The 12,491-nt window shown below is 33.2% G+C and overlaps 1 protein-coding gene across 2 annotated transcripts in view; it reads right to left on the bottom strand.

Annotated features, from left to right (window-relative positions):
- Positions 1–12,491, bottom strand: part of TBC1D32 (TBC1 domain family member 32) — a 185,970-nt gene that overhangs the window by 99,640 nt on the left and 73,839 nt on the right. For both annotated transcript variants that reach the window (XM_059941965.1, XM_059941966.1), the window contains 4 exons: positions 11,177–11,315; positions 8,746–8,833; positions 6,727–6,845; positions 365–481 (listed from right to left, as the gene is read on the bottom strand). In XM_059941965.1, coding sequence (XP_059797948.1) covers positions 365–481; positions 6,727–6,845; positions 8,746–8,833; positions 11,177–11,315 — 463 coding nt within the window. The remainder of the gene's footprint in view (positions 1–364; positions 482–6,726; positions 6,846–8,745; positions 8,834–11,176; positions 11,316–12,491) is intronic.

The raw sequence follows: 12,491 nt of genomic DNA, 5'->3' as shown, positions 1-12,491 counted from the left end.
CCTCATGGGGCAGTAATATGTAGTTCATTTAAAATATAAGCAGAAAATGCACTGGACTCTTTGGATACAATTTATTAACGTAAGTCACCTAAAAATAATTCATACACATACTTCTATATATGCCAAATCTCTTTCCTAGTCGGGAAGCCTTAACCTTGTTATTTCAATAGGTGCCACCACTGTTAGACAGCCGGATCAAAGATTCCATTTACAGATAATTCAGAAGCTAACATTCTATAGGTTAATAAATCAAACAGTCTTTAAATGTGATTTAGTATACCTTTTTTTCTGTTAAATTGCATTTTTACTACAAATCTTAAAAAGTGGCACTATAAAAGTGAAAGATTAAAAGAAAATGACTTACAATAACACTCGTTGGGACTTCACGAAGAGAATATTCTTCTTTATTAGGAAGACCTTGATTGCCTACAAGCTCATAAACAGCAGGATAAGATAACAGGTTCACCAGTGCTAGAAAAGACTGGGGTGGGGGGGAGGTGGGAGGGGGAGAAAAAACCAATCGTTCAAATGGTTCATTTTTTTTTTTAACCACATCCATGGAAGAGTCATTAATGCGAAGGGCAACTTTTAAAATAGCCTAATCAATCCATATAACTGAAATATATGCATCTATGATAAGTACAAAATAGTTAACATCAACAATAATCCATGTACTAACAATACATAACAACTGTAACAAAACATAAATGAGAACTGGAAAGTGCTTTAAAATATCACATATCTCTTGAAAGTTAGGTTCTGACAAAAAATGAAATGAGCCATCATTCTCATTCTTTGCACTGTTATATCTGATGCATAAGAAAATATAAGAAAAATACTTTGCGGCTCTGGAGCAAGATAATAATAAATTCTGTACATTACAGCACTCAGGTCACAAGGCTATCTTTATCCTTTAACTACATTCACTGGAAATTCAAGTAACCTAAATATAGTTATTAGAAAAAGCCATGGCTTTTCCTATCAAACCCTTACCAAGTTAATCTCTCCGTGAAATTTTTAAGCTCCTGCTCTTGTCTTAACGACAAGAATCTGAATATTTTTCTCCGGCACAGTTCATTCTTTGGATTCCCTATGCAGAAGCATGCAGTGGTTGCCCATTAATAAACATCAGATCTAAACTCCTTAGCATGAGTTTCAAGACACTTTACTAATTGACACTTTTCTTCTCTTCACAGTGTCAAAAGCCTCAATTCCCCCGTTAAGTTTCTTCAGCTTGAAGTCACCACTGCAGTTAATCAAATCTGCCTGTGGTCTCCTTCAAGTGACTGCCACATACACAAACCTCTCTTATCCTACTAACGAGCTCCCTCTTGCCCTCCCACTTACTCATTATCCTACTTCATTAAGCTTTCAAATGTTTGCCACATTTTTTCTAGAAGGCTTTCCAATTAAGTCTGTCCACCTCTAGAAGGTCTGTATTCTGCCAATACTTGTATATTTAGTTTGTATTGTATTAATTGCACTTATTTGTAACTACTAAGTTTTCTGCTTGTCATTTTAAAATGTTCACTAGACTCAGAAACTCTGAGGATCAAACACATTAAGAATTTTCACTAAAATCAGAACACTGAGGTAATTAAAAGAATAGTTAATTCAATCTCTCATTTAATAGATGAGAAAACTTGAGGACCAGAAAAGTGAAGTGACTTGGCCAAAGACATATAATCAAAAAATTGGTAGCAGAACTAATCGTATTTTATTTCCAGGCTAAGATTACTCATTACAAAACAAATAATCTTCAGACACTATTTAAAAGTATCACCCTTGCTCCGTAGTCCTGACTGTGCAATAAAATGTTCTGTGGTGAGGGAAATGTTATGTTCCGAGCTGTACAATATGATAGTCACTAGCTACATGTGACTACTGATGAGCACTTAAGATATGATTAATGTAACTGAGGCTGAACTTTTAACTTTAGTTTTAAATTTACATAGCTATGTGGGGCTATTGTCTATCATTCTGCAAAAGCAAAGCTATAGAGAGAAGGAGGGAGGAACTGGACTGAAACTTTTAAATGTACCTTATTATATACTGAAGCTACATCACTGTTTCCTAAAATTTAAATCACAATTAAATTAAATCCCAAAAGAAAACAGAATCCCTAGGGAAGAATAATATCTAGATATACAAGCTGGGCACTCAGACTGTTTACCACAATGAGTTATTTCTAGATTTTTCAGCACATTGTTTAGGGGAATATACAATTTTTTTTAAGGAGAAAAGTTAATTATTAGCTTATATTGACATTTCTAATTCAAAGTCAAAGAAGTTAAATAAAATCCCTGTAACACTAAACTTGAATTAGAAATATTTCCTAGGGATTAAGAATTAGTATTGTACCACTTTACGTAAAATTTAAGAATCCTGTACCCATACAGATTTGTATAACATTTGATAATTTGTTTGTCCTGTATGGTATAGCTGTTGTATGTTACCTTTAAGTAGAAAATAAATCCAACTATATATCAGTTTTCTTTTAAAGAGTCACATGTACTTACAAGAAATTGAGAAAAACAACAGGTGACTGAGTATATAACTATTTGAAATTTCTTCTTTTAATCCTAAAAACCCAAATATGTATCAGGTATTTTCCTTCAACCTAAAGAAATTCCTTTAGTTTTATCTAAAATGCAGGTTTGCTGTAAAATATTTTCTTAGCTTTTATTTTAAATTTATTTTGCTTTTATTATTTAAGAATATTTTTGCTGGATATAGAAATCTAGGTGGACTTTTGTTTTCCCTTCCCAACACATAAAAGTTGTTTCGTTGACTTCTGGTGTGCAGTTTCGAATGAGATACTAGCAAAGTTTTCTGCTGTTCCCCTGTATGTAATGTGTGACTTTCTATGGCTTCTTTCAAGATTTCCTCTTTAGCTTTAGTTTTCAGCAGTTTATGTGTCTACGGTGAGCCTTTCTGTGGTTTCTTTGTATTTTTATTTTCCTTCTTTGCATGTTCTTCCTTGGGATTTACTAAGTTTTTTTGACCTATAAATTTATATCTTTCAATAAATTTGGAAGTTTTCAGCTATTATTTATTCAAAAAACTTTCTGCTCCATTCTCTCATATTCCTGGTGTTCCAATCACACATATCTTTTTTTTTTTTTTAATTATTTATTTATTTATTTATTTATGGCTGTGTTGGGTCTTCGTTTCTGTGCGAGGGCTTTCTCCAGTTGCGGCAAGTGGGGGCCACTCTTCATCGCGGTGCGCAGGCCTCTATCGCGGCCTCTCTTGTTACGGAGCACAGGCTCCAGACGCGCAGGCTCAGCAATTGTGGCTCACGGGCCTAGTTGCTCCGTGGCATGTGGGATCCTCCCAGACCAGGGCTCGAACCCGTGTCCCCTGCATTGGTAGGCAGATTCTCAACCACTGCGCCACCAGGGAAGCCCCAATCACACATATCTTAATCCTTTTGATAAGGTCTCACAAAACACAACTTTTTCCTAATTTTTTTCTCTGCTTTTTGGACTCTAATTTCTATTGATTTACCTCACGTTCATTGAATTGAGATGACATTATTTCTTCTGTCATCTTTAAACCTTATGTTAAACCCACCTAGAAAACTATCTCAGATAACTTTAGTTCTAGAATGTCAATCTGGTTCTTATATAGTTTCTGTACTAAGATTTCTAATTTGTTCATTCATTACAAGCATATTTTCTTTTACATGCTATTTATGATAATTGCTTTAAAATTCTTGGCAAATAATTCCAACTTCTACATTTCACAGTCAAGCTCTATCAGTTGCCTCTTCCCAGCAACATTTCTTTTATTCATCGTATGTCTAGTAATTTTGGATTATATTCCATATATTGTAAGGATATGTTGTGGAGATGCTGGATTTTGTTATATTCTACCCAAGGAGTGCTGATTTTAATTTAGTAGTTAACATGATTGAACTCAAATTCTAAATTCTGACCCCTTGTGGTAGGTGAGATCTGTTAAATTCAAGTATATAGTTTGAGGGACAGTCACATATTTGGACAGAGTACATACACAGAGTTTGGAGGGCCTGATATGTGCCCCTCCTTCCATATTCCAGTTGTTGTGTAGCCCTAAGCTTTGTGTTCTGGTTTTTCAGGCTTGTTACAGTATGGATTTCTATCTCTGGAGCATCAACTGGTACTTGCCCTCAGGTGTAAATCTGTTAAATCCAGAATCTCTAGCAGTAACATTCTCTTCATCCGCATATTGACTTCTCTCCATTTTTTGCCTATTTTTAGATATTCCAGTTGGCTTATTTTTCCTGAGTTTTAAGTGTTTTCTCCTGGAGGAAACTAGTCTACTATTACAGAAAGCAGAAAAGCAGAAATTCTGATTTTTAAAAAATTTTATGATACCCTTTGAATGAAAACTTCCTAAGCCACCATAAAGTCAAAGTCAGGAAGCATTTTAGTGAAAATTGGTGAACATATTAAATATATAAAAGTCATTAAATTATAATAAACCACTGAGTGCCTAAGAATTTTTTTTTTGCCACATTACTATATACTATATGCTATATACTATAGCATGTTCTGCCCACCCCCTCCTTCAAATAATCATGACAATTTTCTATTAGATTCGAGTCTAAGTGTTCAAAGCTTTCTTAGTTTTGGTTGGTTGGTTTTTGTTTCAGCTTTGTTTTTTTACTTCCAGTTTGAGATAACTGATATATAACACTGCATAAGTTTAAGGGGTACAGCATAATGATTTGACTTACATACATCAGGAAATGATGACCATAAGTTTAGTGAACACCCATCATCTCATATAGATACAACATTAAATAGAAAAAAAAAATTTCCTTGTGATGAGATTTCTTAGGATTTACTCAACAATTTTCATATAACATAAAGCAGTGGTAATTATATTAATCATATTGTACATTACATCCCTACTACTTACTTATAACTGAAACTTTGTACATTTTGACCATCTTTACCACCATAAAGATATTACACTATTATTGACTATATTCACCACTATACATTTCATCACGTTGACTCATTTATTTTATACTGAAAATTTGTATCTCTTAATTTCCATCACCTATTTCACTCATTCCCCCACTGCACTTCTTTCTGGCAACCACCGGTCTATTGTGAATCTATGACTGTTATGTTTGTTCATTTGCTTCATTTTTTAGATTCCACGTATAAGTGAAATCATATGTTAACTTTTTTATCTTCTACAAATTAGTAAATGATGTTTTTTCTTCACATATTCACATTCATCGACAGTGCAGCCTTGTTGCTGTAGTTGTTCATATTTGACCAAATACTATTCATATTAATTTTAACTTCAAAAATTTTTTTGAATAAAGCAACATATAGGAAAAACCTTAAACATAAAGTTTTGTGGATAGTTATAAAAATCTCATTTTACAATAAATTCCAGAACTTACAATACAAAAAAAAAAAAAAAGTGAAATCATATGGTATTTGTCTTTCTCCATCTGACTTATTTCACTTACCATAATACTCTCTAGGTTCATCCATGTTGTCATAAATGGCAAGATTTCATTCTATTGTATGGCTGAGTAATATTTCATTCTATACCTATACCACATCTTCTTTATCCATTCATACATCAGTGAATGTTGAGAGTTTCACAAATGAATGTTGAATTTTGTCAAACGCTTTTTCTGCATCTATTGAGATGATCATATGATTTTTATTCTTCAATTGTTAATGTGGTACATCACAACAACTGATTTGCAGATAGTGAACCATCCCTGCATCCCTGGGATAAATCCACTTGATCATGGTGATCCTTTTAACGTATGGTTGAATTTGATTTGCTAGTATTTTATTGAGGATTTCTGCAACTACATTCAGTGATATTGGCCTGTATTTTTATTTTTTTCACAGTCTTTTATTGTGGAATCAGGGTGATGCCAGCCACATAGACTGAATTCTGATGCATTCCTTCCTCTCAAACTTGTAATAGTTTGAGAAAGAAAAGCATTAACTCTTTAAATGTTTGGTATAATTCACCTGTGAAGCCATCTGATCCTGGACTTTTGTTTGTTGGGAGTTTTTAAAAATTGATTCAATTTCGTTACTGGTCATCTGTCTGTTCATATTTTGTATTTCTTCCTGATTCAGTCTTGGGAGATGTATACATTCCTAGAAATATACAATTTCTTCTAGGATGTGCACTTTATTGGCATGTAATTGTTCATAGTAACACCATGATTTCTGTGGTATTGACTGTAACTTCTTTTTCATTTCCAATTTATTTGGCTCCTCTCTTTTCTTGAGAAGTCTGGCTAAAGGTTTATCAATTTTATTTATCTCTTCAAAAAACCAGCTCTTAGTTTCACTGATCTTTTCTATTGGTTTTTTAGTCTCTATTTCTGCTTTGATTTTTATTATTTCTTTCCTACTATTAAATTTGGGTTTGTTTGTTCTTTTCTACTTCCTTTGAGTCGGCATTTGTTGTTTTGCTTTTTTAGTATGTCTGGTGTGTAGTTTATTAACTGAGAAAAATTATAGTAGGAATATCCTAAAAGAAAAACGTCTTGCAAGACAATTCCCAGGGAACACTGGTATTTGTCTTTTACTAAGTTTATTTTAAAAATAAAAATTTAGAAATAAAAGAAAGGAAGGAAAAAAATTAGGAAAGGCTGCTGGTTGTAACTGAGTAGAGATTAAGGTCTGGATGAAGTAATTTGAGAGAGATATTTCAAATCTATACATTGTTAGTTAAATCATTTCTTACCTTTTGACAGCTTTGGTCAATAGGGTCCACTGGAGTAGATTTGGGATGGGTTACTCTAACATCATCTCTTCCATATTCCAGATTAGCCCATAATTCAGTTAAAAGTGCATTAATAAACCCTAAGAAGAATTTTACATCATATTTATAATATACTACTTCTTTGGATTATGGAGGAAAGACATAATTATCCTTCTGACAAGACTGGTCCACACTGACAGAAGACATACTTGTAACCTGTACAAGAAATAACCTCTAACCTTGGTAGAAATTATATCTGCTATTGTTAATATACATTTATGATGCCTCATTATCATATAACTATGGAATGCCTAAACTCTCAAAGACTATTTCCCTAGAGGACAGAATTTTGAGCCCCAGTTTTTATCCTTTAGCCAATAACCTCTCTGAGCACGTTTTCCTGAAAAAAATAAGGTTTACATGTTACTCAGCAAATAAGCTAACAGTGAAATGCAGCCTGAAAGCTGGGGTGTATGTGTGTAAGGAAGGAGGTATCCCAGAGGCACAGTAAGCATCCAAAGAGTGTGTGTTCCCTTTCTTTAATGTGACAATTTTTTTGTATTTCCTTATGCTTAGAACAATTCTCCACTTCATACAACTTCTGGCTCTATACAGTCTTTAAATTCTCCTGAGTCAGATACTATAAATCTAAATGAAAGTGATTATTAAGCCCGATTATCAAATTCCTTTATGAGGAATGAAAGCATATGGAAAGGTGCAAAACAGAACACCTAATCATAAATCAGTAAGTTCGTAATAACACATTAGAGCAGAAAGGGTCCTCTGGTATAATGGAAAACATATAGGCTCTGAAATCGAAAATAGCAGTGTTCAAGTTACAAATCTGCCAGCTTGTTAGTTATATGTCCTTGAATCTTTTGACTTCTAAGAGCATCAGTTGCCGATTTGAAAGCTGAAAAAGTGTTGCATTTGAGGGTTGCCATTAAAGTATAAATGGGACGATATACACAGAGGTCCTAATATAGTACCAAGACATCAGAGGAACTCGAACAGTGTTAGTCTTCCTTCCTTTGTCCTATGAAAAACTGCATTTAATCCTCTCAAGAAAAGTTGGATACTATGAGGTTTAGAAGCTTAATGACTTGAGCAACAAGAAAATCTAGGATTGAATCCAGTCTTCAAATGCTTCCATTAATGTGTCCCTCAGTACTATAAATAAATTGGATTTTATTTTAAGTAAAAGAGTAAGTGGCTCAGCTTAGGACAGCTTCTGCAAGAAACGTGTTTCATAAGTATTCCAAATTAGTCCAGCCAAAAAATATTTAAGATACACTATAGAAAAATATTTACATTTGAGGAGAGAATCAATAGTGACCACTGATATTATGATTCTTCTAAGACTTAAATATAATCACAGCATCTCTATTAGAGATTACATCTTGTCTCTGGTTCAGGGTTCAGATAATCTTAATATACATTAAATCTCCCAATGTTAGAATGTCTTAAAAATCCAATCTGTAGTAGATAATATTCAATACATGCCAACTACAAACTCCAAAAATAGCGGTGAAAATTAAGTGGGTGAGAGAGAATCTTTCAAGAAAGGAAGAGAAAAAGGAATAAGAAAATGGCATGTATGTGTGATAACTATTATGACTGGAAATCTTGACTTATATATAATTCACTGAAACTGAGCATTAAATCCCATCAGATGAAATTATACCAAGAGAGGATGACAAACTTTTGATTTATAAGATGAAGGCTTCTTAAAGCCATCAAGTATATCTCAGTTTAGGTCATTATGCACCATTGTTCTGAGGAAAGAAAAAATTTATATATATTTTTACAGAGAAAAAAAAAATTCCTAGTGGGATTTCATGGAAGAGAAAAGGTAAAAAGGAAATCCCAGCAACATTCTTTTACCTAAGGCCTAACTTGGGAAAAAGAACTTTAGAGTGAAATACCTGATACTTGATCATGGCAGTAAAATTTTGTATAGACTCGCTCATTTTATTTAAGTTATAATTTTAAAGAACTTACCTGAACTTTGTAGTGCTATTGCACCTGCCGCTGTTGATGCCACTTGTGTAACCAGAACTCCATAGCCAAACTTTTTACGCCTGCTGACCTAACATAAATAAGGAATAATGAGAAGCAGGAAAACACAGAATGCTCATAGTTTATTCACATGTTACACGTAGAGTTACTGATTTCTTTATTAAAATGCTGGACAGTCTTTCAAGGAAAGATAACAAGAGCAGAAAAAACTCAAACTATAACAATCAGTGAGTTAATACTAATGTAGTATTTTTGGTAATCTTGTTTCAGAGATCTAGGTTCTGGAACCAGCCCTAAAACTATGTTGCTTCATGACCATAATCAAGTCACTATGTCTCTAAGTCTCTTTATATATAAAATAAGGGACTTTGGACCAGATGAAGAGAAACTCCTTCCAATTCTAATTTCTGTTATCTTACTATTTTATTCTTTAGGCTGGTTCTTCGATAATAAATTCTCATTAATTAATCTGTATTGACTGCCAGTTTTTTAACTGGGCTTTCAAATAAACAACTTTAAAAAGAATAATGGTATCTTCTTAAAAATGACAGTTTTAGAGGCAATGTGATTTTTTTTCCTAAAGAAGGAAGTTATATACACGCACACGCACACACACAATCTTCATTTAATATACAGGTTTCTAAACAACATTGTAGAAAACCTTAAATAATTTGTTATTCCACAAAGAATATCATTCATGTATTCATGGTACAGTTCAGAAGTATCTCTTAGCAGAAATCAGAATAAGAAAATAACAAAGACGTTAGAAAATATTCCTCCTTCCTCAGACTTTATAGGTCAGCCTGATCTTAGACAAAGTGTTTGACTTCTAAACAGAGCTAACCATTTAGAATTTGTATTTTTCAACATTTCATTAAAAGGATAAGGATATGTTTTTATCAAATTTTAAAAATATAAACTATACATTCCATTTTAAGGGCAAAAAAAAAAAGGTGTGGGGGGGGGGGAACGACTAAAAGACCATGGGAAAGAATTAGGTTTATTTCTTAAATTTTTTTGCTGCTCATCTCTATAAATTTGCCTTCCTTTTCCATTTTTATTACTCTTATTTTCCATTTTCCTTAATTTATCATCCATTAGTTCCACAGTGGGATAACACAGAAGTACAGCAAGATAAATGTCTATCTTTTTTCCCACTTGCCTTCTTCCATGACAATGGATAAAACACCTTACTCATCAACCATCCCAAAGGACACAGCTGATTCAGATATTAGTAGCCACAGGGGTTTTCCAGATCAACACTAAATACTAAAAAGGAAAGGCAGAGGAAAACTTCAGAGAAGCTAGAGAGGCTTCACGAAACAAGACTTAGACAAACAGTCTATTACGACAAACAGTATATTACAAAGGAAGACCAGATTGTTTTAAAATTTATGAATATAAAAAAATGACATCTAGTCTTAGGTATATTATCACAACAGTGAAAAGCTATGTCTGCATGGTCTCAAGAATCTGAATGAGAAAGAAAGATATCTTTCAGTTGCTTGAATATTTTCAAAAATGGAAAGAAAAAAAAAAAAAAAGGAAACCCAAATGGTTAACTAGTACACAAGGAGAAATTCAAACTCACCAGCAGATCAAAACACAATTTATGTAAACTAAAAGCCTGAAAACCTTCTATATTTGCTATAATCTAAATGTCTATCTCCTCTCAAAATTCCTATGTTGAAATCCTAAGCATTGGAAGTAATGGTAGAAGTGGAGCCTTTGGGAGGCTATTAGGTTGTGAAGGTAGAGTGCTCACGAATGGAATTAGTGCTCTTATAAAAAAAGATCCCCAAGAGGCCCTAGCCCCTTCTGCTAGGCTACAATAAGAAGTCTGAACATCAAGAAACAATAGCTTCCAGAGATAAAGGAAACACTTTTAAAAGCATATCTATGATCCTAAGAAGCCCTGATGTCTAGGGATATTTACTTTAACAGCAAAATGATGAATATACCTCAATGATCTCTGTCTGATAAAGGGCTAAATTTATAGTAAATTTTATTTAACAGTACCAATAACAAAACCCCTCTACAAATATATTTATTTCTTCCAAAATGTGAACCCTAAACTCTCAATGACACATACACTTAGACTCAAAAGGTTTTTCTCCTGGAATTCCACCGAGTTTCAGTATAGCCAGATGTTTGATATCATATTTATAAAACACCTAGATGATTCACTGAGTTTTTCAATTTCATCCAGTTGTTTCAGCCTGTAAAATACTCATAGATACCAACATCAACTCTCTAAAGCTTTCCTGAAAAAATATCATTAAATATTACAATGCTACATGGTTTTTTAATTGAGGTTTAATAATTTCTTCACACAAAGAAAACAGAATAATGTTCTTAATGGCTTTTACAGAAAGGAAAGTTCCTTTTGCCTGTGGCAGATGGTAATTCGCACCTGTAATTCTTTTGCGTATTGGTTGAACATAAATGTCACACATTCATTGATGGCACCTGTTCTTTGAAGAAGTTGTAGTCCTTTGGGAGTGGCAGCAAAATTTAGTAAATCGTCTAACAAATTCTCTTCCCAAGCCATACTGAAACAGGTAAAAAGAAAGGTATGAACGTCTTTATTATACTCAAAACGAAAAAACAAACAAACAAAAAACAGCTTAATACTACTAACAATTAAATTTATAGAGTACACATTAGCTGCAAAGTACTCAAATGTTTAAAAATAAGATAAACATCATGGTTTCCTTGACAGTGAGTTGTTTTTCTTATTTCTTCTATCCAATAATTTTCCTTCACTAAATGAATCAAATATTAACCGCACATGTCAGCATTTTCATTACACCTAGATTCTCTCAACCAGGTCTTAATTTCATTCTGTTTTCCTATTATAATTCTGCTGTGCCTGGATTCCCCAAGCCCCAACTTTCCATTATTTCTATACTTTCTCTTCATTAAAGATCTGTCACAGTATTTGTCTTCTGACTTTCTAAAGCATATCAGGCATTTTATCTTTATTTTCATTGGTTCTTAGTCTTACTTTTGGAGAATAACATTTTTTCTCAGAATACTTCTAAAAGGCCAGTAACATTCTCCAGAGAAAAAGAAAAGACAAAGAAAACAACTTGAAACATTCAGAAGACACACAGTAAATAGGAGAGTCAGAGCTAGCAATCTGGAAACACAGGAGAGGATATCAGCATTTCATCTGAAGTACCAGAAGTAAGAGAAAATTTTCTACCCACCCTACTGGATATTCCTACTTGCCTAGAAAAAAAACTGGATATTAAAATAGGTCAAAATCAAATGTTTATATGTACAGTGAAACAGAGCATGGGAAAGTGTGCCTTTTTTTGCCCAAGGAAGTTTCAGAAGTATGTTTTGAAACTGGTAAGAGATTTGAAATCCAGAACTTTTCTGATCAGAAAAGGAACAATCAGTATATGCTGACACATATCGATCAGTGATCACACAGCAATGGTCAAAGATATAACCATGTTCAAACACAAAATAAATATACCTTGGACAAAGAAGTAGGACTAGTTCTCAGGCAAATGCAAGCAATGGAAACCAAATTTGGCTCCAATAGGCTATAACGGACTCAAAGAGTTGCATATGAGATGTATGACCAGCGGTAAGCTCACTGATTAAGATTCATGACTGGGTAAGACTACTAAAAATAATATATGTTCAACTAAAATTAAAATACATAATTTATATACCTAAAGAAAAAATATAAACAAAATACTTATATATGTATA

The sequence above is a fragment of the Balaenoptera ricei genome, chromosome 12 (assembly GCF_028023285.1).
Source record: "Balaenoptera ricei isolate mBalRic1 chromosome 12, mBalRic1.hap2, whole genome shotgun sequence".
NCBI lineage: Eukaryota > Metazoa > Chordata > Mammalia > Artiodactyla > Balaenopteridae > Balaenoptera > Balaenoptera ricei.
Note: the sequence above shows the minus strand (reverse complement) of the source record. Positions and strands in the feature narration are given on the sequence as shown.